Genomic DNA, 27,837 nt, shown 5'->3' on the forward strand with positions numbered 1-27,837 from the left:
GCATTTAAGTGTTTGCGTTACCTATGTCTTTTAAAAGGATAGGATGAGAAGCAATGTACGTTTGCAAGTATCTGTTTCACAACACTCGAAATAACACCAGTTTGAAATAACATTTCGAAAGCTGTTCCTGGCAAGGGGTATTAGTCAGTCATATCCTTTGGTTATGCAATTCATTTGCCAAGCTGACTACTCAATCACCCTATTTTGGGGTAGCCACTATAGAAAATATCGGAGTAGTAGCACAAAACTTCCATAGGTCTGGGAAAACAATCGCATTTATGTGAAGATCACGAATTATCACTTGACGTTAGGGGAAACCCAGAAATTCCCCCATAATCGAGAGGTGGGAACATTGTCAATAATATTTCCAAGGTCTGTCAGGCAAATAAAATGGATAATATAAAGCGAAATTTCGGGAGTACACTGGGGAAATTTAGAAAGAGTCTGTGTGAATATAGACTACCATGAATCGCATTGTAACCCTAATTAACGCAGAAAGTTTTTCACCAGCTCAATTTCACAGTTTCGGGTTTTCCCTAAAGTCATATAAAAATTCATAGTTTTCCGCAGTCTAAAGGAATATTGTGAAGGACCCAAAATCCATTCGAGCGTTTTGGTGATTTCCTCAAAATAACTCGCACGTTTCGTGAAAAACTCCTGACCATGAAGAATTTGGGGGATCTAGTCTTATTTCCCCTAGATTTCCTGTTGCTGTCTTTCTATGGTTTTCCTGTCGTTGATAAAATCCCCCGAAAATAGGGAGATTGGTAGTCTGGGGCAAGTAATGCGGAATTTTCCCTATGTAAGCGAAAAATGCCGAAGTTATGCCCTAATCCTCTTCAAAATTAAAATAAAGTTGTCTACTGTTTATCAATATTAACACGTCGAATAGTTAAGTTCGCTCGAAATTCGGCAGGATTGTCTACCAAAGTAATCACTTTAATAGACTTCCTAGGTATACTGCTGTACACCTAAGGCGTTTGCCTTTATTTCCCCCAGGACAACCAAATTTTCTACCCATTTGTTGTAATTCAAACAATTGATTTTTATGATGTGAATAATTTGTCAACAAGTTTCACACAAAGTTCTCAATATTATTTAGGTTTCGGTGACAGTTAAGTGTTAGTATTGCAATTAACCCGAAAGATTGTCTTCAACCATAATCTAAAATAATGTAGTTAATGCGAAATTTGTTAAACATGTGTTTATTAAGGCTTCTTAGTTAAAGTAAAATACTAATGCTTAAATATACTCTCACCTTTTTCCAAATACAGGCAGATGAGATCATAGTTGTGTGTTATGCATCGTCCCAGCTGCTATCTCGATGTAAATCTGTGGTCGAAGTGAACTCTGGCTTTAAATTTGGATCAGTGTGGCTAAACTAAGAAGTGATATGGTTTCACAAAACGTCCAACTGTTGATCCGGACCTTGCTAGATCTAAATTAGGTTCCTTAGTTTTAGTTTTGGTAACTGGAAACTGAGTAGCATCCTGATACATTTAGCAGCACTGAATAATACACTCACTAGATAACAATCAATTGCTTCGTACTAATTGAATGGTCCCATTGTCAGTTTGTTTCACTATTTTTATTAGTTTTATTTCTTTGTAATCCTTTAAAGAGTAACATATTGAACAAACAGATGGGTGCATTGCTTCAAGCTAACAAACTTCGTTCAATTTTTGTCATAATGACTATGTTTATCTCTATGTTACAGGAACCGTTTCCGAAAAGGTCTCAGATAATCGAACTGCCAACTGATGGTCCTACATGTTCACATGGTCCTATGTTGAAAATAGTTGATCAGATCTCCAATTCATCTCAATATGCTTGTTCGGCATTTCGTGATAAAGGTGAATGTGCGAAGCAAGACTTGTACCACAGCAGTACCTTAAAAAATTGGTCATTGGAAGATATATTCGGAATAAGTCAGTCAGATAGAGCCTATTGTTACACTTGTGATTGTTTGTTTTCATTGTCATTGAGTGGAAAAAAACATGAAATGCACGAGTATAGGAAAAATCTATCAAATAATCTGTTGGGAATGCCATCATACCTGTTAAAACCACTGGAAGATTCTAAGGCTCATGCAGTACGTCTTGTATTCTACTTACCCACAAGTCTTCTAGCAATATTTTTTCTCTTTAGATAGTTTGAATCGACTGTATTCCATCATTCAAAAACTGTCAGTAAACTATGTCATCTGTATTGGTTCACCACGTCTACATGACTTCATACAACTTCAGCGCATACATAGAGGACAGTTATTAGACTCATACTTATTAGATATGGACTTTCGGCTGGTAAGTGCATATTTATTTTTTGATTTCAACAGTCTAGTTTCTATCATCTAGATCGTTTCTCACGGTATAATATGGTAAATGGGTTTTTCTTCAGTCAAATGGAAGAAGAAAATTTTCGTCATTTCATGAAGGATAATATAAAACCTAGTGATAAATGCTCCATATTTTGTGATCCTCCATTTTCTGCACCATTATCGCTAATTGTGAACCAGATCAGATTTTTAAGCAATTCAATAAGACAGTATATTTCAAGTTTCCAAAGTAATGTGCAATATACGATAATTACACACTTTTAGTTACTAAGAGTAATTGCGAGAGTTTAAATGAAAACGATATTCCATACCTGCTAGTTCTCCCATTTTTCTTCGAGAAAAAGCTGCAGAAGATTGCCCCATTTTTGAACTTGCTGGATTATAAAGTAATCAAGTGTTGCTAATACTATTACACGTAAAGATCACTTACGAAAACCACTCAAGATTGGATTGTGATATCAGTGATGATCAAAACCACATGAATTTAAATAATAAAATTGGTGATAATTCAAATAGAGGACGGAGGCGCGACTCGATTGTTCGCTTATTTACAAGTTTACTTCCTTCCTTGGTCCATCCACCTAAATCAATTGAGAAATGTTTCAGGTATTTCCTAGTTATTTAGTGTATATAAACTGAATATCATGTTTTGTGTTGTTGATTGTCAAATGTACAGATTGGATAATCGTAAAGACGGGATTTAGTATGTAAATGTTTTAGATGACGTCGCTTCACTGAATAAAAAATATGCAAAAATTGTGTACTAAGTGTTAATACAAATACAGATAGACATAAGGTAGAACATAGCAACTATTAATTTGTAGAAAATAAGCCAATAGAATAAACATAAAGAGTTATTGTTGTTTCTGTGTCACACCGCATTAATTTCACCATTCCCATCTAGATAAATGACGAAATCTCGAGAGATCATATGAAGATTTTTTACTTGTAGTAGCTTATCTTAAAAATGAGGAGAGCGAACAACTTTGATGAGCGTCGTATCAAGTGATTCCCCGTTGTAGTATCTGGCGCGACTACTAGAGTATAGATTTGTGTATCCGACTCTGAACCACAATATTCTGCCTTATGGTGACAACAATCGAACCAAAATATGTTTTTGTTCAAATCCTCAGTAACTTTACGAAATTGTTTGATGCATCTCCCAGCAGCATACTACTGTACATGAGTTTGAGGTAAGCATTGTAAGTACAACTTGACGAAAACAATCATATGTACGCTTCGAAATGTGATGTAGAGTGAAAGTTTGATTAAAATACTCATAACCAGTCTTAATATGCCTTATTTCCCAAGATTCTCTCCTCCTGAACTCCAATTAGTCGTCCCATGTTTATTTAGTCTGGTTTCTGTCTGGTTACCACCGCAGGATTTCTGTTCATTATTATGAACAAAAATGATCACCCAATTAGGGTTAAATATGAATATATTTGCATCAGTGGAGAAATGACCAAAACTGCAAGTTCATTTTCGAAGCCTAACCAAATAAAATCCTCAGCGATTCAAAGAATAACCCACTAGCTTTGGTTTCCTATGTTTTCATGAGTTTAGGATTGAGAATTAATCAGTGAATAGCACTATCAATTGTTAAAACAGAAAAAACAATTATCTAATACTTCTTAACATTAAATGTTTCTTTGTTATAAACTCATATATTATAGTTTCAAGTATAATGATTGGTTCTTGACATTTAGGTTTTGTGAAATTTGTCAACGTTATTCGCACATAACAAATCTACACTGTTCTAAATGTGACCGTTGCACCACTAGAGTGAGTTTTACCTAAGAACACTTTATCCAATATTACTATGACATATAAATAACTGTTCAATGACCTGGTAATATTTAAGCATCTGAAGTGAAGTACTACAAATTCGCTTTCCATCTGTCGCCTCGGAAAACTTGTTTTACGTGCGTTTATCCGGGGACCCTGTGGTATCTTCTGTTTTTTCTGGCGTCGGTGTCGCAATAAGCGCTAGAGCTGAAGCAGCACCAATCGATTGAATCCCCATTAACAGTCAGTTATGTGCTGTTAGATTAGAAAGTTCCATCAAAGCAAGAAAAAACCGGTGTGAGAAACGATGTCTTTTTGTCATCTCCGTCTGTGCTCCGATAGATTGTAGCCCAGATGCTACCGAGGATGAGTTTTATCACCAGCTAACAGTTATTCTACAGAAAGTTCGTTCGACAGATATTGTAGTACTAGCCGGAGATTTGAATGCTCAGGTCGGGCGTCTAGGCACAAAAGAGAGTAGTTTAGGTGGTCTATGGGGACTTGTTGGTCGCAGGACAGGTAACGGGGACCGTCTACTGCAACTGTGCACAGACCACAACCTGTTTCTGGCTAGCACTAACTACCGACACAGTCATCGCCGATGTGCCACCTGGCGCCCTCTCTGCATCTCAAGTCTGGACCCAGATTGATCACATCGCGATCAGTTACCGCTGGCGTGGTGGTGTACAAGATTGTCGCTCCTTTTAGAGTACCTATCTGAACTCTGATCAAGCCATTGTTTGCGCTAATCTTACCTTGCTTTTCAGTGGCCAACAAATTCGTCGTCTTAAACGGATCGATGTCAGTAAATCGGTTGCAGATTCTGTTGCAACTAAATATCAAACCAAGCTAGCTTCTAGGCTAGATAACACTTCACCGAAAAGTATAAATTACCATTGGTTGCAATTGCACGACGCCATGAAAATGGCGAGTAAAGTCGCTTCCGGCTTCGCGAAACGTCCCACTTATAAGCACTGGGTTTCTCCTGGCTTCTTACAACTCATCGAAGCCTGTCGGTCTACTCCAGATGACCGTGAGTTCGACCACAAACAAAGGCTGTTACGTAATGAATTTGGGCAAAGCTTGCCTAAGGACCAAGAAGCCTGGTGGTCGTAGCGTGCCAATGAGTTGGGAGCAGCAGCTGCATCTGGTAACTGCCGGAAGCTCTTTCAACTCATCTGAGCCACTGGCAGCAAGAAGTCTGGTGTGAGCGACTGACGACTGACCCACCAAATGAAAAGGAAGTTCTCGAAAAACTTCAACTCTCGAGAAGCGCTACAAATCATCGGGACCAGACAGCTTACTTCCGACCCTTTTTAAAGATAGTGACGACCTTCTGGTTAAGGAACTGACCGTTGTTTACAAAGGTTTAGGAGTTAGTGTTCCAACGTCGTGGAATGAGTCGACAATTGTCCCTATCTTTAAAAAAGGTTCACGTCGTTTCTGCAACAACTGTCGAGGAATGAGTCTGCTTCCGATTGCGTCCAAACTATTGGCTTCCGTCATACTTCGTAGATTGTTCAAAACCCGAGAAAGATTGACTCGCGAGGAACAGGCTAGTTTTCGTTCTGGTCGAGGATGTATTGATCATATCTTCACCCTCCGCTAATGTTAGAACACCGTCATACAATCGTAGTGTTTCTTGATATCAAGACTGCCTTCGATTCGTTGGACAGGACTGCTCTTTGGGATTGTCTACTGAAGAAGGGTGTGTCTGAGAAGTTTATTAACTTCCTAAAAGCCCTATATACAAACACCTCAGGTAGAGTGGGCATACAACCACCTTTCTCCATTGTTCCATCCAAGCAGTGGGGTTAGACAGGGCTACCTAATCTCACCATTCCTCTTCAACTTTGCTATCGATAGCATTCTGGAAACAGCTCTGATAGATGTAAGTAATGGTGGTGTGGATCTGTTGCCTGGAGAAAGACTTCTCGACCTTGAGTATACGGATCACATTATCTTACTGTGCGATAATACCCAAGCCATGCAATCCGCACTTAATCAGTTAGCAATCAGTGTCCATAGGTGCAGTATGTGCTTTGCACCTTCGAAATGCAAAGTACTTCTACAAGACAAGCAGGATTCTAATCCTGTAAACACCTTGGGTGGTGAGCAGATTGAAGTAGTCGAGAAGTTCGTGTATCTGGGTAGCTACATAAGTGCTGGTGGTGGCATGAGTGATGAGATTGATTTACGTATAGTGAAAGCCAGAGCGGCTTATGCCAATCTGGGCCATTTTTGGAGCCTTTGTAATATTAGTCTAGCTGTAAAAGGTCGGATCTACAACGCTTCGGTGAGAGCAGTTTTGCTCTATGCTTGTGAAACCTGACCTCTCCGGGTTGGGGATGTTGGACGACTCTCTGCATTTGATCATCGTTGTCTCCGAAGGATCACTGACATCCAGTGGCAACACCATGTTAGTAATGCAGAGGGTTGGCATCATGTGTTTGGGCGCAGAGACGATAGTTCAATTGATGTCACCATCTCTAAACATCGACTTCGATGGATTGGATATGTTCTACGAATGTCGTCCCAGATAATTCCACGTCGTGCACTATTTGCTGACTCTGGGATTGGTTGGAAAGGGCGGAGAGGTGGTCAGTGTGTGATATGGTGTCGTCGTATGAGAGAAGGCTGTACGGATTGGCTTTTGTCGATCCTTCACGACTCCCTAGTTGGGGTTCTAGAGATGGTGCGATACAGTGGCTAGAGAGGTTATCAGATATGGCTCATAATAGAAGCCAGTTGCGATACTGCTGTAACTTGATTTTACTTCGAAAAAGGACGTGACTTTTTAACTGGAATAATTCTCTCAGGCTGTACTTTTGCTAATTGAACTATCTCTCCCATTATTATTATTTCACTATCATACACTAATTTTTATTCGTTACTGTTCCTTTTTTTCTTACACACACCTTACATTCTTTATCTCCTCACATTCTCATTATTATTGTGTGGAGCATATGTATCTAGTGCCTCTTTGTACCAATACTTACGTGTTTAAATAAATAAAAATAAACATCTGAATAAGTATACACATCCTTTCCTACTTCTTAAAGTTGACATACTCTGAATGCTTTCACACGGAAAAATATCTGTTCGTATTTTTCCATACTGTACTTCGAACTGTGTCTGTAACTTTTACTTCTTTCATACAATTACTTGTAATCACAATTTCGCTCACTAAAGTATCACTACCATAAAATCTAGCTGATTTGTAATGTCAGTGTGTCGGGATTCTATGTGAAAGGTCATCTGGTATTTTCAAATAATGGGGCGGTGGCCCAAAGGATATGCGTTTAAGTTTCATCCAATAATTTCCGTGTATGAAACTCACTCCACCTACTTCAGTTTGGGTAGTATCACTAGCTCATACACCTTGAGTCTGGTTCATACTCAAGTACCAGGTGAATAGATTATTTATCTTATTCCCAAATGATATTCTCTTCATTATTCACTGAAAAATATTAACAGTGCATTAGTATACCGTACCATCATCTTGCCTTAGTTCTCGTTTAGTCTTTATAACAGAATTAATTATTTTACGGATGGATGGCCGATGTTTTTAAAATATTTAATGAGTAATTCCTATCAACTTTAAAATAAAAATAAATATATAGTGTTCACTCATTTTTTATGAATATTTTCCATTTCAATATCCTAATCTAGAATGGACCAACCTATGTACACTGTGATAAATGTAATCGTTGTAGACCTGCAAAGAAATTTCATTGTAATCAATGTAAACATTGTGTATCTATCAATCAGTGTGTTCATCAATTCAAACGCAAAAAGCTCTCTTACAATACACCTGATAATGTTTAATTTGTAAAGTAATATTTATTCAATAAAATATTTTTCTACTTTAAAATCTTTAATTTTTTGGAATGGAAATATTATGCTTGATTTCATTGATCATGTATGTTGACCGACATTTGCACATACACTTATTAGGCTAGCTTGTGTTTGATGAGGATTTCTTGTCGTTATTTTGCTTCTGTATCTTATCTTTGTAATTGATACTTCATACGAGAATGGTTAGATTCTTGTTTTGTTTTTTTAATTGGTGTATTTAAGTACCTATCGGATGAGAGCTGTCTTTTACATTGTTTTCTTTAGATTAGCTTTAAAATGTTCCTTAGTGAACTTTTACGACAATGTATAATCATAACTAAACTAATATATAAGAATGGCGGACATTTTTACCGAAAATGGAATAATTCATGTTAACTTATTAGAAATTTACTTTTAAATGACCTCGTTAACAGATTCTTAAGTTATTATGTGCTTTGATTAGTTTCTGTACAAACAAAGGTATGAGTTTTTCTTATATGGAATAGTTCTTAAAATATTGCTTTTAGATGATAAGAAGAGTTATCTTCAATAAAGGAATTTCTACCAAACTTCACCCAATTTTAAGTGTAACTCGATTATCTCATAAATATCATTTTCTCGTTGTTACGCGTAACATTACACAAATATTCGCATTTCTGACTGATTGTTTGTATACTTGGTTCGCTAATTCTTATCTAGTTTTGCTGAGTCTTATAAGCTTAATTAGCCTAGTAGCATATCTTTAAGTGGTTCCGTTAGCCATTTGTATTAGTCCCATGTTAGTGGGACATAGATTGGATTAAAACATGTTTCATGCATGATGATGTTGCTGCGCGCTGATTGGCTAATTCTAAACCGATCAGCCCGGGCATATTATTGGAGAAAAAATCTAGAAGCTTCTTATGTATATACTATAAATATATGGACGTTATTCAAACTAGTGACTGCTGTTCACTTACTATTGTTTTTTTGAATACAATTTCATTCCTGTTCAACGTGTTCTGATTTTGGGGTCTTGTTGAGTGTCATTGTATAAGAATACTAAGCAATAGGAATAGCAGGGTCGTTTAGTAGCAAAATACAATTATAACATCCCAATAGCAGCAAGGGTGAAGATTGTTTATGTAGACTACTTCATTTATCTGGTGCACTGCGTTATTAGTTATGAAACATTTTAAAACCTGAAGTGAAATCCCATGAGAAAACTGTGTATACTTAGTTCTCAGTTTGTTTTATTATGCACGATTTTTAAAAAGCAATCAAGGGAAAGTTGTTGGTTTGCAACAGTAATATTTCATATAGGACGTAAGCAGATATTCTATCATCATCCCATGTGCTTCTATTTCGCACACACTTAATTAAATATTTTACTTTTCGACTGTTATACGCTTGCGTCGTTAGTTTTAAAACGTTTTTGGTTTCCTTCCGATGTGCTCAATTATTAAAATTCTTGCCCTCAAGTAGTTTCAAATAGCTAAGATATTATCATGCAGTGTATGTAGACGGAATCACATTGCTTTTTCCCTTTTAGATATTATTTTGTCGAGTATTGGTCTGCATTTTACCTCAAAGTAGTTTTAGGTACAAGTTAAATTAGTTTTAGAAACGAGAGGTTTCCATTCATGAATCCGTTGCTTGAACGTCATAATTACATAAATAATAGTAATGGTGTACCTGCAAGACTATAATTTATGGGCAAGCCAATAAGATTTAAGATAGCAAGCTTTGGATTTTGACGCGCAGTTCATTTATCCATCTGAGTAAACAGCATTTTGGCATTGTAGCTGACGCGAGTTCGTGACGGAAACTGTAACTCTAACTCTTAAACCCTAACTTCTAACTGCTCACATTAATTTACAACCTTCATTTAACCGTAGTAAGTAGATGGATATTTTTAAGGCCACCAAAGCATCGCTCAGACGTCGTCCATAGATTACAGTCTCGCTTGATGTACCTGTTTTATCTTGAGACTTGTTCAGTTTGGTCTACGGTAATCGCCATTAATGGACAATCGAGGTTATTATTATACGAACGGAATCTGTTAAGAACTTGATAAGATGGCAACTGACTCACAAAACTCTCTCACAGTAATCCAATTGATGGAACCCATAAAGTAGACAGCAGTATAAATAGAAACCTGATGTTTAATGAAAATCAAATTAAAGTGGAATGACTATATATGCAACAACTAAATAGAACTTTGGAATAGACAAATTAGCTAACTTAAGGTAGTAATAATGAGTCAGAAAATAGCCAAAGTCGTGCACCAACACGAATTAAGAAAATTGTGATCCCTGTTATCGTTACAAAAATGAACGAACATTTATTCACAAACGTTAGATGACGTGGATTCTTCTTAGCAGTAACTTGTTTATTAAGTGTAGGCTTGTGTACATGTTCGTTAAGTCACACTATTCTTATGAGTTAGTAGTACTAATCAGCTGCTCAAACAGAACTAAGTTGGGATAAAGTTTGAATTTATCACTTAAAAGCTAAAAGTTGAACGTGTTAGCCTCTGCCAAGGAAGTCCTACTCACTGCCTTCTCGTGGCAGGGGTGTTGTTCACAAAAGTGAGAGGACGAAAAGCGAATGTCCGGCGCTTTAACCGGGTTGGTGGATGTGGAGGATCCACCTAGGGGAGTTGGAAAACCCTGATTCCAAACCAATGGTGCACATGGGCTCCAGTATCCTGAATGAACGAATGGCGTATGAACCAACTGTTGGTCACCGGCTACCATGGAACTGCATCTCCTTAAGATGCTCCACTGCCTTGTGGACTAGACCTTCAGGTCAAAGGCTCGGGGTGTGGTCTCCTTAGAAAACCACCTGCTTCAGTCTGGGCACGTGGGCAGTATCACAGCCCTCACACAAATCAAATGAGATTTGTGTGACGCATATGTATCTGGTGCTTCCTGCTTCCCCCCACACACACACTAATTGCAAGCTTTGATCTTAGTTCAAACATTTACTTTTCATTAATCCCAAATCTACTTATCTTGTCAGTTAGCTTGATTGTACTTTTCATTTCTTTTATTTGTTTTTGTAGATTCCGGCATCCTACATCTTCCATGAGATCCTTATACTTTAAATTTAGGAAAAAAAATATGACCAACTGAATTATCTTGTTTGATCTTTATTCATTCTAATCATTTTTAAAGAGAATATTCTTTATCGTCGTCGTCGTCGTTGTTGTTGTTGAGTGTATGATCGTGGTAGTATTTCGTTATTTTCAATTAAGTCTAACAAATTTTTTATAATGCTGTTACCAAATGTCAATAGTTTTTATTGTTTTAAATATTTTCTTGTATGTTTCATCATTTTTTCAATGATATTTTTTTATTATTATAATAATACTACTGCTAATTTTAATTCATTATATAATATGATGATTATTTCAAATGAAGAGGATACAAAACAATTTCACCAATCTTATTATCAATTACCATTGTATATAAATAAACATTGTACATATTCTACATGTTTCAATATAAGTAATTGTGTTCATGAAATGATTGGTAAATCATTACATCATATTCGAATTTATATGTATCCTTTAAATAATAGTTTAATGTTTACAGGCTTTAGTCAACAATTTATATCTTTATATAATACCGTTTTATCTAGTAAATATTATGTAAATCAAATTGAAGAAGCATGTATTATTATTCCAGGATTAGATTTATTATATGCTTATCCAGATAATAATCAAATGATTGATTTATCTATGCGTTATTTACATCATTTGCCAAGGTTTGTCTTCTTTTTAAATTTATCGTTATATATAGAAAAAAAGTATTTGAGATAATTATGGAGATTGAAATTCATATAGTTTCAATGTTTAACCATGGTAATTGTTAATTACTTACGCTTGTTACCCCTGGTCGAGGAGCATGGGCCGCACACCAGTATTCTCCATCCAACTCTGTCCTGGGCAATCCTTTTCATATCTGATTCTATTTCCCGGCGTAATGGGGTCGCTTACCCCATGCCCAACTTTCCTCTTTTACTCGGGCTTGGGACCGGCAGTAAATCTAGAAGAGCTACAGGCGGAGTTATGCCAATTGCTAGTTTGAGCTTTTCCAGTGAAATAATCAAAGTGTATTTGTATTGAGTTTAGTCATTGTATCAACTCTCTTGTTTTACTATTGCGTTAAATATTTTGATTTGGATAGATAGGTCCGGATCATAAAAAGTAGACTTTCATATTGTTGAGATCATGAGTCAATTGAAGCTAGACCATCATGGAAAACCTAGAAGCACTGGACGGCCGTTTCGTCCTATTATGGGACTCCTCAGCAGTGCGCATCCACGATCCCGCCTCGCGAGATTCGAACCCATAACCTATCAGTCTTGTGCGCGAACACTTAACCTCTAGACCACCGAGCCGGCATCCAAAGGTGTTAATGTCTAACTTCAACCAATCCACGGAGTTGAGCGACTGTTCACCAATTGTCTTCAGTGAGTTGATATGTTCCAGCAGACCTGGTTGAACTCCACTAGTTGCATTGCAATCATTTAAATTTCAATCGCTAAAGTTTTATCAAATATAATGCCTTCTATATCATCAGCACTAATTTTTTGTCAAAATTTTCGTTGAAATGTTAACAACTATTCACAGAAATCATTATAATCATTTTTGTGTCTTTATTTCGTTTGTTTCTTTTACTCAAGCTGGAACGAAGGGAAAAATCATTTAATTATTAATTTTCTTTCAAATGAAAAATTAAAATATTCTGCTTCAGCTATTGTTGCCAGTGCTAGTCATACAAGTTTAACGTTCAGATCGAAATTTGATATAGTTCTACCGGCATTTAATCCATTGATTAATGTAATGAATCAGCCTATTCATGGGAGGTAATAATAATATGGAATGAATTATTTTTTCTTTATGTAGCTTCAATATTTAGTGTTTTTCCTCCAAAGATCTAAAATTTAGTGTGAATTATCAGCATAGTGTTGCAGAGATTGTGGAATTCTATGAAAATCATGAACCGATCGATGTTGGACCACAATTTGGAATCCTGGAACCACTGGACGGTCGTTTCGTCCTAGAATGGAACTCTTAAGTAGTATGCATCCAGACCCTCACATACGCAAATCGAACTTAGGACCCTCAGTCTAGCGCTCGAACACTTGGTCTCTAGATTACCGTTTACAGCTTCTCAACTGTATCAAGTGAGAGGCAGTTACCCACCGAAGACATTGGAAGATCGTAGCTCAATATCGTGGATTCATTAAACATTAGCACCATTGGATGGTGACTCAGTGGTCTAGAGGTTAAGCGTTCGTATGCGAGACTGAAGATCCTGGTTTCGATTCCTTATCGCGGAGTCGTGGATGCGCACTACTGGAGAGTTCCATATTAGGATGAAACGGCTAGGTTTCTAAGGGTTGTCTAACATTGATCGGTTCGTGATTTCACTGTAGTTCAAATATTTTACTGTTGTTTTCATGGAATTCAATGTATATCGATTGTTTGATGTTAATCAGAAATTTTAAAAACTGCCCCGTTTGACTGTTTTGTTATGATTCATCATTTCTCAGAAATCCATACATCTATTCACTTACATTAACATCTTGCTAATATGATTAATTCCCATCAGATATCAGTTATGCTTTGCAGTTAACAACTTGCGAAATAGAATGAAATACCTGCACTCTCTGTTTAGTTTTAAGTGTTTCATTGTTTTGTGTTAAAATCGTCAAGCTAAATCGGGTCCCTCTGAAAAATCATCATAGACGCTCTAATATTTTCGTTTTTTCCAGTTATTCTATAAAGTAAAATTCTTAATGCTTACAGTTTCACGTTGTTTAATAACTATTAAATATACTGTTAAAGTACTACACGAAGTAGACTCTGAAGAGGTAGTCCAGCAGGACAATGACAACTCCGCAATTAAATCATCTAGCTGTGAGAACTCAACACCACCTAAAGCTCCTCAATGTATATATTATTTTATTCTTCGTAATATTTCTCGTGAACTTCATTTGAATTATGTGGATTCACCTAAAACCTTTTTTAGAAATGGTTAACTTTTATGTATTGTGTTCAAATTGATACATTAGTTAACTTAGTACTTAGAATAAATCATTTTAATCGAATATATCCCATGTTGTGCTTTATCGTATGTATTAATGAGTGATAACTTTACGGTTAATACACTTAGCCTTCAGTCACTGGGTTACAGATTTGAATTATGTTTCTTCGGCAACTGGATAGTATCGTTAGCTTTTGCACAGAAAGTATGGTTGAAAACCTATTACACCTTTCTGTGCTTAATATCTGGGTTGCATCATCTTATTCAGCTTTTAATTTTATCGGATGATAATTCTAATAAATAAAGGTAAACCGGATATTTGACGAATAACTGTTTTTCATGTAACAACTTTAATATTTTGTTTGACTATGTTGAGAAATACTGTTCCCAAAAACTACCGGAATCAACTAAGGAAGAGTTCTTTGCTGGACCACGCGCGTACTTCTGAATTAGGTGTCATAAAGCTCATCCTGAATAACTATTTCTCAATAATACCCCAAAAATACTCATGAATTTTTTTGCGTATCATCGTTGGTTGGAGAGGGGAATAAATCTGTTTCTTTTTGTGTTTTCAGGAGTTAGGGGGCTAGATCAAGAGTCATTAGGGGATTGGTACAAGCTAAAGTACATTTAAATTTGGTTCACTCATTGTATCAACTCTCGTGTTTGCCAATACGTTGATATTTTGATTTCTGTAGCTGGATTCGAGCCATAATAAAATGTCAACATTTGTGATTTAATATTTTTGTTAAACAAAGCTCTATAAAGCTGGTCGGCTACAGTTCAGAACTGGGGTGAAAATATTTTTCACAATGTAGGTTTTTTCTCTTGCGTTTGTTAGTCAGAATTTCGCAGTCGAACTAGTTTTCCTCATCCACTTCCTTGAAATAACACATGTCGTTTAACTGGGAAAAAACATCGAGATGTTGATTTTTCACTGATTCTAAAGTAGCAGTCAGTGTTATCTGGCTGTTAGAAGTTAAATTTTGTCGGTTAATAAAATGTAGAATATTTTCGTTTTTCAGCAACGTGTTATATAACTGATTACTACGGTCATCTTAAGAGAACATACGTATCCTTTATAACGGCAAGAGATTATAGTTTTCAATCTTATTTAGAGGTTTGTTGATTTAACACTAAGTTTAAAATCGAATTATCCTTCGTTAATTTTTATGCATCTCTGAATACATCAGCTGTAATAACTGCTTTTCATTATTTCTTATTTTTCTTATTGAAAACCTCGGTTAGACGTACTATTTTTTTAATTGTTTTCCAATCGACTGATCAAAATTTGATCTACCAAGTGCAATACCTCCTATTAGATTCTCGCACATCAAATCCAAATTTAATGCGAACTATACTTGTCCTAGACTCTTCATCAAACCAATCTAATACAACCTATAATCAACGTTTTGTGCTGGTATCTGAATCACCATATCGTCAAGGTGTAAAAAAATGGATAGACTATTCGGTATCATTGTGTTCTAGTGAATTTTGTTTGATAATTGATGCGGACAATTTAAATCGTTTTAATTTGTATGACAGTCTAGCTTGTGGTTGTATCCCGGTGATTGTCAATGATGATATTGTTTTACCTTTCTCAGAAATTCTTGATTGGTATAAGTAAGTTGATTGCTTTTTTAAAACTAAATTCCTAACTTGAAACCTGAAACATGTACTTAAGGGCTCTTCAAATTTTTTATATTTTAGATATTGCATTGTTAATTATTAGTTGGGAGTTAAGTGATGTTATTTATTGATTGATGATGAATGTTGATTGTACTCAGATTGAATACCTTATTAATAGGTTATTGAATTACTCTTGGAACTATGTCCTAACCTTTAGCTTTTCGTCAATAAATGCCCGGTTATTACTCTTATTGTCAATACAAAAAAATCTGTGTAATTTCCTTCTGTGAAATTCACCATTTTTTGTTTTTGATGTAGGTTTGTTTTCTGAGCTGGATGGTTTGGTCTTGGAGCTTTCATCTTCCTTCTGAACGACGTCATCAGCACAAACTTCAGGTAGAAGTGAAGTGTTTGAATTTCTCCACATGTGATTCACGGCTTGTCCTGTGCACCTCGATGTTGATTGGTTCTTGTTGACCTTAAATCTATCATTGTTTGTTTCTTTGTTTTGGTTGTATCTCCTATTGGTTTGATTTTTGTTCCTATGTTTCTGCATAATTTTCTTGATTGGTTGATAAATTGGATTGATTTCAATGTGCTTGTTTATTGCTGATTGACCTGAGTGCCAAGCTTCTAAAAATTCTCTGGTGTTTTTGGAATTGCCTCTGTCCAGAATCTCCACATTTTTCCAGTCGAATGTGTGTCCGTAGTTGTCCACGTGTATTGATATGAGTGAAGACATGTCGTGGCGTTTGACTGCTAATTTATGTTCGTGCAGGCGAAGATGAAGGGGGCGTCCGCTTTGTCCGATGTAGTGTTTGTCGCAGTTGGCACAATTTATTTTGTAGATGATGCTTGGTTTATCTTCTTTTGTCATTTCATCCTTTGGTTTACATAAGACTGAATGGAGGGATTTTGTTGGTTTGTGGGCAACACCTATTCCGAAGGTTTTCAGCAGCCTCGTTGTCGTTTCCGATATACCTTTTATGTATGGTAGGGTGATCCTTTTGTTGATTTCTATACTTGATTTCGTTTCTGATGATGGGTGCGACTGGTATTTTTTGATGAAATTGATTGGATAGCCGTTCTTTTGGAGGATGGTTTTCAGGTATTTTTTTCCATTTTTTCGTGCTGTAATTGTGTTGCAGTGTGTCCTCGCCCTCTTGAACAAAGTTTGTACACAGTTGGTTTTGTGAGTTCTTGGGTTGTTGCTATTGTAGTTGAGAATCTGATCGGTGTAGGTCGGCTTCCTGTGCACTTGAGTCTCCAGTTTTCCTGTGTCGGTTCTGGTGATTAATATATCTAAGAATGATAGCTTGTTGTTCGACTCTTGTTCAATTGTGAACTTGATGTCGCTGAAGACGTTGTTGATCTGCCTGCAGGTGTTTTCTAGTTCATCCTTTTTGAAGATGACGAATGTGTCGTCTACATAACGGATCCAAATTTTTGGTTTGATCACTGGTAGAATCGTGGTTTCTAGTCTCTGCATTACTGCTTCTGTGAAGTCTATAGTACTACTAACTCAACGGATGAAGGGCAACAACAAACAGCCTTGAAGAAGCTCAGAACCAGAAAAGATATTTTCATCGTTCCAGCGGACAAAGGACGCACCACAGTGATTATGGACAAAGAAGAATACATCAAGAAGGCCGAGGAAATACTCGAGGACAAAACACATACAAACCGATGGACATAAATCCAGTCAAAAAACTAGACAATCGTATTTCAAAAACTTTAAACAAGCTCGTCAAAGCAAGAGAAATAACGAAGCAAGATCAATAGAGGATGAAATCCAATGGACCAGTACTCCCTCGGTTCTACGGCAGACCGAAGATACACAAGGTAAACATCCCACTACGTCCAATTGTAGCACTACCAGGAACACCACCCACCTGAGCTACAAATCTTCTCCACCATCTCAAAACCATTTCTTTGTCTCTATCAAACTAAACTTTGACACTAATCATATGTTATTGGGCTATCAAATAAGTAGAAATCCTAAATACCTACCTCCTTCTGGAGTACCATGCTTTGTACACGTAACTCAAGAGATAACAGTAATTTGTAATCTTATTAGGTATCTCTGAATACTCTATCTGGAACTATTATTCCATATCTATTTAAGTTTTACGCTCGGATATTCGAACAAACCATGTCCGCCTAAATTAAGCTGTGATGTCATTATTATTTGCATGATTTTATCTAACTAGGTCCAGTCTAGGTGACTCGACATTGCGTGCGCTGGTGGCCACATTGCAACTTGATCGATAGAAATCGGTCTGTACTAAGAAGGACCTGACATACATGACATTGATCACCACCCAGTGATCAATCAACTGTAAATACATCTCAGTCCTACAGGAGGTCAGTCGCGGCCTGGATAGCTCAGTGGTAAGGTCTCTGCTTGTGAAGCTGGGTGACACGGGATCGAATCTGTCAGGGAGCATCAGTTCCCTCAAGATTACAGGCGCACCTTGCTGACAAGGGTCAAGTAGCACGAAATCTAGGTCCAGGGTTTCCTGTTGACTACCTCCAACTACCATCTTAGCTCCACAATTTGTTGAGCATCGATTGCACGAAATCTGTATTAGTGTGTTTTCGAGATGTTAAACAACTAACTGTAAATCATTTGATCGTTTTTATTGCTTCAGTATTAATTGATCTCGTACATATCTGTGAAACGAGGCATTCAATCATTTATAAAAATATTTAAAATCTATTAGGCATATTCGCTCAGGTGAAAAATTCCTCTTCATCTGTCTACCTTTTTCGCAAATATCAAGCAAAACAACTTAAATATAGTCTCCAGTCTCATTCTCAATTATTTAATTTAAAACTGAAGACAATTAGTTCAGTAATATACTCTCTTAATGATGTTACTAATTAGATGCACTCTACATGAAAAGTAAGGTGATGCGAATTCGTATAAACTTCTGTTATTGAAGCAGATATTGCCTTACTTCCTCTTTTAAATAGGACTTCGGCTACTCGTTGCATCTCTGCAATCGTTTCGCCAATATAAATTTTATATACATGTTCAAATTCTTATGGGAGTGAGGATTTTACACCTCTAATTGCCAGCCAGTTGCTCTTTTAAATCTTCTGGCAGTGTTTTTCTAAAGCCTCAGGCGATGAAAACGCTACTAGTAACAAGATAGCTTGAAACACATTTTCAGTGTCGGTGACAGTGTTTGAAACAAATTGATTCATACTGATTAGATTAATGTTGCTCATAATAAAGTAAACTGGTAAATATTCCCATAAATTATTAATATTTTTATTTCTGTTCAAGTACTGGTTACCAGTATGGTCATTTTTAATGTCATTGGACGATAATTGACATTAATGCCATAGGGGGGGTGAAGAAATTTCAGTACTAATAAAATAGTTCTATTCTATTCTATTTAGAAAAACATTTACCCACACAGATTCATTTCTAAAAAAGTGCTTATCAATTTTACCACTAAGCAAGAAAGCTATTAAGGAAGCCGAAAAATTGACTATTTTATCACATATAAATGACGTAACACAGAATCCCACCAAATTATTTAGACGATTACAAGTGAATGTAACACACAAACCAACGAAAGCACTTGAATGAATGTTATATAAACTGAATAACCCATTGACAAAATATAATGCGTCAAACATCATCTACTTCATAAACTGTTTTAGCAGTAAAATCATTACATCAGTCAAAGTAACCACCTTACTTTTCGTTTACATGAACACTAATTAGGTGGAATGAAACTTTACTAAAATCTTCAACGACAAATCTTCCTTAGAATATAAACCTGTGTTATGATTGTTTTGCTAATTTACGACCCGGCTACTCCTATTGTTTAGTATTCTTATACAATGATACTCGACAAGACCCCCGAAACCAGAACACGTTGAACAGGAACGAAATTGTATTCAAAATAACAAGGGTGGGTGAACAGCAATCAATCGTTAGAAAAACGTTCATATATTTACAGCATATGCATAAGAAACATCTAGGTGCTTCTCTAATAATCTGCCAGTGCTGATTGGTTTAGAATTAGCCAATCAGCAAGCGCCGTCACGATCATGCACATAACGTGTCTTAATCCGATTTATTTCCCGCTAGCAACTTGGGTAGAACGTTTCATTTGTGGTCATTTCAGTTGGTTGGAACTATCACTGTAAATGTTTTAGGATCAATTTAGACTTTTAAAAATGTATAATTGTTATACTTGAAATAGTCTTTTTAAAATCTTTATTTCTTCACCGTAAATAAATTAGAATTGCTATTCGTATTCCACAAGTTAAATTTCAAAAGATTCCATCTATCTTATCAACATATTCATCAAAAGAAAAATTTCTTCTTCGAAAACAGATAATGTTTATTTATCAACGTTATTTTTCATCAATAGAGAAAATTATATTGACCACTTTGGATATATTAAATGATCGTGTATTTCCTCAATATTCACGGTCTTATGCTGAATGGAATTATCCTAATTATTCTGAGGTAATTCACTATATTTTTCCCTAGTTTACTAGTTTTCTTTGCCAATTTTAAAGCAATGAAAGAAACATTTTATATCATTAGGTAAAATAAACTCAGTTCAACAAAGAACAGTTTCTCTTTAAAGATATTTACCATAGTAGTAAAATATACTAAAAGTATCAGACAATTGTCCTTACTCATATTCTAAGCCCCCAAATTCCCTGGTACGGCCGAGAGTGGGAAGAGTCCGCTCTCCATCTCGAAATGCTCTCACATGGCCATGCGTTCCCAAGCAGTACATTATATAGAACGGTAGATTGATAGTTAAATGACACTTATTTCCCAATTACTGGACTCGATTAAGTTTGACTGATTAAGTAGTGTCATCTGTTCTTACTCGAAATAGTGCAATTCAAAGTTGTTAAATACATGAACGTGTACTTAATCACTGACTTATTCAATTTTAATCTTCAATTGCGAGCTAACGGTGGATAAACCGTTACAAACTAGAAGGCATTGGACAACCGTCTCTTTCCACGTTGCTTAACTGTTAACATCCACCACCTTACACGAGATTGAATCCGTTAACTTCCAGATGTTACCATAATCGTAACTCGTTCCCGCTACTAAAATCGAATGTTCAGCATTTCTAAACGTCACTCGATTTATTGTCACTCAATATCATCTTTGAGTTGCTATCTTACTTTTGTCTTCGTTGAGTCAATGGTTCACTACCTCTCATAAAAATCTAAAGAAATCCGTGTCCAATTCGGATTCTGTTAAGTACACAATTATTTGTTTAGGGGATTCCGTAGAGACTTTGTGTAGTTTGTAGGTTATTTTAATTGTGGACATTACTTATTCTTGTATATCAAATGTTCTTCCCAAATTTCCCGATTCAGGTTGGATTACCTATATCTCCAGTATTGTTTTACCCAGCTAAAGCTTTTCCACGTACTGGATTTACCGCTCTCATTCGAGCTCATAATCATTTCACACTACTTTGTATGTTGTTAAAATCAATTCAATCTGTAAAATCCTTGAGACGGATTGTTGTTGTATGGACAAATAAAATATATCCAGTTCCTGATTGTAAGTCTTGATTAATTACATATATTCTCCGTTTAGTGTTTTGACAACTGTAATGCTACACATGTTTTATATTAATTTTGAAATATTTAACGGAATAACATTTGTACATAAATGTCACACATTGATCATCAGGATGTCCCCTTATTGGATTCAGAACTGTTAGGACTGAGTGGATATTGGGGTAGGGGGAATGTTGGAACTTTTAAAATTATTATATGATGAGTTATCTCCATTTTTACTATACAATTACTAGTTAATTCATTTATGTTATTTTTAAGTTGTTCTATTTATAAGCTTGCGTTTAGTATATTAACTATCTATATACATTTAACTATTCCTAAATTATCGTTAATTAAATATTCCTCTCTTACTCCATTCTCTTTTATTCATAAATTATTGTGTATAAACTAAGACTTCTTATATATGGTATATTGTGGTCAGGTAATAAATGTACATAATCCTCTAAGTGTTCAATTTACAATAATAGAGGTCTTGTTTGCTTATTGTGTTTTGACTTCTGGCTGGCTATCGGGCGCATATGTATCCGGTGCCCTTTGTACCAATATATATGTGATTAAATAAATAAAATAAATCGGGCTAGAGCGAAGCTACGGTTCAGACCAATAGGAATAAAAACAACTGCAGTCGCTACTCAGGGCCATTTATAATTGGTTGAGGCGTGTCATCGAGTAAATTGGTCAGTGATCTAATAAACGTGAAGCATTTTCGTATTATTCGACTATATCTAATGATTTGTTGTAGGGTTGCATAAGAAGATCAAATGTCACAGCAAGAACACAGTTTTTGTAATCTACCGACGTATATATATATATATATCCATTTTGAACATCGGAATTTCTGTGAAGTACAGTGTGCAACGTGATCCAACCCCCAATAATTCGTGCTCCTTTAGTTGCGATAGACCAGTGTTGTTTGTTGAAATAAGCTAACTTTGGTCTCTTTCAATAAGTTTCAGCGATATTTGTTATTTGGATTAAATGAGACTAGGAAAAGGAAAAGAACTTGCGGCATCTAGTGTATCTTGATTAAAAATGAGAAGTTATCTCCGTATAGACAACTTGTAAAATATGTATCTGATTCTGGATAAAATTAAATTTCTTTGAATCGTATTGCTTATGTTCCGAACTTATTGGGGCTTTTTTCTTATTTATTGCGATTTTAGCTACATTATGGCCATCTTTAATAGTTCCTTTAAGTATAGTCCGTTCAGCTTATGGTTCAGTGAATGGTCGTTTTTTTCCTTATCGACAAATAAGAACTGAAGCTATTTTTTCTATTGAAGAAGATACATGCTTACCTTCGGTTGAATCAGTCGAACGTGCATTTGAGGTAATTAGATCATTTAAAAAATTCACTCATCAACCTCCAAATAGATTTTTTGGTGCAATGTTTCAATATTTTCCTACATAAACCTTTTTATTCCTTTTTGAATCAGATTCTTCGATTTTTAAACTTTCTACTTCTATTATTTCGATTCCTTTTGTACTCCTCTTTGTTAATTTCATCTAACTGCCTTAATGTGTAATGGAGACTTACTCTTGAAGCATTTGTGTCAGACTCAACTTTAATTATGATTATTGTAACAGTGATTAGAAAGCATAGGTTTAAAAAAATCGAAAATGATTTAATCCTTAATCGATGTTAATAAGATGTCTTTTTTATGAAGATATTTATAAAGCAATTCATGGAATACTGAGGACTCAAATACAACTATATGGAATTTTTGAAGAAAATGAACGATAAAAGCATGTTTCAAAGCTAATATAACATAAACTTCTATAGGTACGAATACCTTAGTAATATAGTAAAAAGGCAACTTTCAGTTTAGCGTTCATAACATACTGACATAGTGTAGAAACTATCAAAAATTACGGATCATTAAACAGCCTTTATACTGTACTTTCGAATTCATTAACCGACAGTCATGAACTCGATTTAAACCGAGCTTAATACCTTCAAATCTTACTATTAACGAGTTTATCACTCAGTTATTGAGTCAAAATTTATTCTGTCCATAATAACCAGTTTATGATTCAATGCAATTCAATCCAGTTTCTGATTTTAAAAACTCTACTTATATGTGTTGTGTCCCGTGGAGAATTACGAATGATAACTTTGAGGACTGTTTATGAACCAATGTGATATATATATTTCCTATTGTAACTTGAGTAGCTAAACTATTCGTATTCGTGTTCCTCTTATCCTAAGCTTTATTTTGATCTATGAACTATTATTATACGACTTACCATTCTTGAGTTATCCCTAGTCCATTAATTACTGTTCCCCCTATTCACATCCACATTTGGCCAAATCTTGTACAAATGTTATTTTCTATTTTATGGTACGATGTGGTCTGTTTGATTGGTATATAAACCCAGTATGTTTGAGAATAATGATTCATAGCACAGAGGCTGTTATTGGTGTTCTGGATTTAACTGGCTGGACTAGGCAGATAGCAGGACTGATAAGTACTCAAGACTGCTCATACGGCTTTTGTGTATCATTGCTACGATCAATAAATACACTGTTCTATAATTGGCGGTCTTATCACTCGTATATAACAGGGTACGCACACACGTACTTACACGATATAACAATATGCTAATTCCTTACTAGAAAAATTAGTAATATTAATCTAAAAGTCAGTATTTGTTTAAAAATTGAATCTTTAAATCATCCCAATTATATTCATCTCATTATTTTCATCTCGTCATATTAAGTCAACGGACATTCGCTCTCAGGTTCTTTTCTTAATATGAAAGGCTGATTTTAACAAAGGACATTTTCTTCAATCGAAATTTTAACCATTCAATTGTGGTTAACCTCATCTGAAACTTTAAAAAAAACTTTATTCCTCAATAAAAATGTTCAATACTGATCTTATAATTATTATTACTTTGTAGTTATGGTGCCAAAATCCTGAACGACTAGTAAGCTTATCTGATCAATCTATCTGGAATTTATTTGATAACAATCAATCCTTTTCTGCTAGTTTTTCATCAGTGTTTTTCCATAAAGTAAGTGATTTTGATGAATTTAAGGTAATGGTAATAATAAATGTAATTAAGTAGGAAGAATATGTTTGTAAAATCTCACCGATTGAATTTGAAGTAAATCCAACGTTTCACTCGGCAATCTAGTCCAAGCTTTTTCAACGAAATATAATCAAACATCAAAATTATCGAATATAAATAGTTAACTGAATACTAAATAGGTCATTCAATCATGTTAACAATATATAAGAACTTTCGTCTAAATTAGAGCGAATAGTTTCACAGTATTTGAGCGCCGAGTTGGTGTAGGACATTAAATAAGAATAATATATTTGTAAAATCTCAGCGAATGTTAACAATTCACTTAGTATTACTTGTTTGAATCTTCCCATTGATTTTTAGGACTGCAACTGGTCAGTCTCTTATTGGCATATGTGCATACTGTGCGTATTGCCTCGATATAGCCTTATTTCACAAGCATTGTAAGCAAAAATGGATAGTTAGAATGTTAATAACGTTTAAAGTATCTGCTTTAGTGTTTATCAGATATGTGGTGTATAACGAAAAGTATGTTAAGACAACAGATTGTATGTACACGTAAGTGGATCTGAAGTGTGAGAAGAAATTTCATTGACTATTGATCGTCTCTGATCAGTGAATTTCGCGAAAGAAAACATACAAATGTTATGCATGTCATGAATCAAATACGTCACAGCACGCATAAAAATTAAGATAAATAAACAAATTAATAATAAAGGAATGAATGAATGTTTGTGTTATTTTGCCCTTCCAGTTAATTGTTCAACATATTCAGATAAGACAACTGATTAGAACAGTTGGATGTAATTGTTGTTATTCAGATAATAAGTGTAGATAAAACGGAATAAGGAGTTCAGGTTTACTTATTAATTATTAGTTGCCACGGGATAGCTAATTGTATTCCATCTCTCCTATTAATATTACTTGGATTTGTCCATATGTATAAGGCTTCAGCTGTTAGTCTTCCTTTTATAAGAATTAAAATCTTTTTGAAGGATTCTTGTGCCATTGAAATCAATTGTATGACCCGACTCTACTGAGTATGATGCTATCGCTGATTTGTTTTCAAGATTTTTTTATATCATCTGAGGATTTAGGAATGTGTATTAAGCACAATTTGTGTTCCTTCACTTTCACATTCAGTTGTCGTGATGCTTCACCTATATATGATTTCATAAACACAATTTTGTTTATCCACCTTGTGTATTGGACCTTTGATTCTTACCAGTTTTGACTATTTGGTTGAAAGGAAATATAATGATTGTTTGAAAATTAGTATATTAAGAAAGCCAACATATGCAGAGAAATTTCTAGATTATAAGTTATCACATCACCACTTCACCAAAGTGACAGTGGCCAAGAATTTGATAACCAGAGTTCAAAAACTCGTCACTGAACCAAATGATCTAGTCACTGAAATGAATTTAATTATATCCACACTGATGATGAGCAATTATCCGAGGTATTTTACAAAAAGAATAATTAAAAACGAAGACCAAAACGATATTTAGGAAAGAGTTAAACAAAAAGAATGGGTAAACACAGTGGTGATCCCATACCGTAAAGGCATTTCATAAAAGATCAGAAATATCATAACTCTTCAAAATATAAGAGTATTCTTCCAAACAAACAATACTCTAAGATCAAAACTTTAAACATTGTTAACATGATTGGATGACCTATATAGTATACAGTTAACTGTTTATATTCAATAATTTTGATGTTTGATTATATTTCGTTGAAAAAGCTTGGACTAGATAGCCGAGTGAAACGTTGGATTTACTTCAAATTCAATCGGTGAGATTTTACAAACATATTCTTCCTCCCTAATATCTTACATTAACTCAGCGCTCAAATACTGTGGAACTATCTGTTCGAATTCGGACGAAAGTTCTTATAATAAATACATATCATTGTATTTATTATAATACACTTTAGCTTACAACGACAGGATTTTTTCTATTCAACGCAAACCTAGGCTATTAAATTTATAACAGCATTATTATCTTACTGAAATCAGTGTACCGGGTATCACTTTTCAAGTAATTTATCGTCTAGATATTAGTCTATTCATACTAAAACACTACATAAATATTCACGTGCCATAATACTTATGCTCTGATAAATGTTTGTATTCTTGATACTACGTTTGGGAAATCGGATCGGAATGTAGAAACAGTCTTAAGGATTCATGTCATGTATTATCCGCATGATGATGTGTGTGTATTGATTTCTCATAAATGTTGTTCGTGATGAATTTTGTTTTCTTGTTTTTGACATTCGGAACTGGATTTGATCTGTCTCTGTCGGTATATAGGTTCCTTGATTGAATCGATGTGTCGTCTGCAGTCGAAAGCTTATTACTTTTGAAAGTTTTTAGAAAACAAATTCACGAAATACGGTTCGCTTCATTTGGCACTCGACAGATAAATGTATATGTCTTCCAGTGTTCACATTGAGACCCGTACCGAGTACCTATCGCTTCAAAAGTCAGTTGTTGGTCACCAGCTACCATGGGACTGCATCTCCTAAGGTTTTCCCACTGCCTTGTGGATTAGACCTTTAGGTCGAAGGCTCCGGGTGTGGCCCCTCAAGAAAACCACTTGCTTCGGTTTGGTCGCCCGGGCAGTATTTTAACCCCTATGCAAATCGAATGATTCATATGGCGCATATATATTTGGTGCCTCCTTTTACCAATGTTTATCTGTTTAAATAAATAATTATAATGCATTGGGCTTCAAGATTGACAATTTTTTTAAAATTCTCAGCTTTTGGTATTTGTCATTTTATGTGTAACTTTTAGCTGTGTAAACCGCTAATTTTAATTGATGTCAATAAACTAACAATATGTTTGTTTTTTCTTTCCATCTTATCCGGACAATCAGCATTATTTACATCTGTATACAGATCTTTTAGCAAGTCCTATCAAAGCATTTATAGATGAATTAGATACATGTGAAGATATTTTCTTTTATTGGTTCATTATACAAACATCTGATGGTCAGTCGGTATTGAGCAGCAGTGGCAGTAACCGTTCACCGACAAACAATAATCACAATTATTCATCTAATCTATATCATTTATCAAGTGAATGTAATATTACACCGAAACATTGTTCATTTCATGTAAGTCGATTGAAATCTTTTTTGCAACAATTTGACCGAACAAATTATTATCCAATGAAAATTTCTCATATAACAGCTGGTGCCTTATAAAAAGTACTATTTTTAATGTTATTAATACCACTACTACTAATAATAGTAGTAGTATTACAGCTCATCTAATTATTTATTTTGTTTGATCTTTTTCAGTATTGAAATATGTTTATTCTATTATTGATCAACAGATTGTAATCTTATTCATTATGTTGTGTATATGAACAATTATTTATATCTCATCCGCTTCTGTTTCTCTCAAATTCAAAATAAAAGCCTTCAGATTATTGTGGATTTCTTTGTTATTTAAGCGAAAAGTGTGTAACCTAGTAGTTAGGGACAACTGGATAATATGCTAAGCTCTAATTATCATTTTCTCGGTATTGTGTAGATTAAGTGATACTACTAGGCCGCCTTGATCGAAAATGATGGAACCACG

The 27,837-nt window shown here is 35.1% G+C and overlaps 1 protein-coding gene across 2 annotated transcripts; it reads left to right on the forward strand.

Moving 5' to 3' along the window:
• Smp_146320.1 (putative exostosin-2) lies at window positions 1-27,671 on the forward strand (the record flags this gene model as incomplete). Of its 2 annotated transcripts, XM_018795601.1 has the most annotated exons (16): window positions 1-55; window positions 1,718-2,092; window positions 2,130-2,303; window positions 2,336-2,564; window positions 2,600-2,721; window positions 2,757-2,941; window positions 4,045-4,120; window positions 7,796-7,868; window positions 11,539-11,710; window positions 12,632-12,814; window positions 15,247-15,621; window positions 19,891-20,119; window positions 21,001-21,190; window positions 22,374-22,540; window positions 24,115-24,228; window positions 27,129-27,458. In XM_018795601.1, the coding sequence occupies exons 1-16, from the start codon at window positions 44-46 to the stop codon at window positions 27,456-27,458; spliced, it is 3,006 nt and encodes a 1,001-aa protein (XP_018649897.1). In that variant the 5' UTR covers window positions 1-43. The 2 variants fall into 2 exon arrangements, with proteins under 2 accessions (XP_018649897.1, XP_018649898.1); XM_018795602.1 differs by lacking the exon at window positions 1-55 and having other exon boundaries at window positions 1,278-2,092; window positions 27,129-27,671.
• Window positions 27,672-27,837: the final 166 nt, after the last annotated feature.

Source organism: Schistosoma mansoni, chromosome 2 (genome assembly GCF_000237925.1).
Source record: "Schistosoma mansoni strain Puerto Rico chromosome 2, complete genome".
NCBI lineage: Eukaryota > Metazoa > Platyhelminthes > Trematoda > Strigeidida > Schistosomatidae > Schistosoma > Schistosoma mansoni.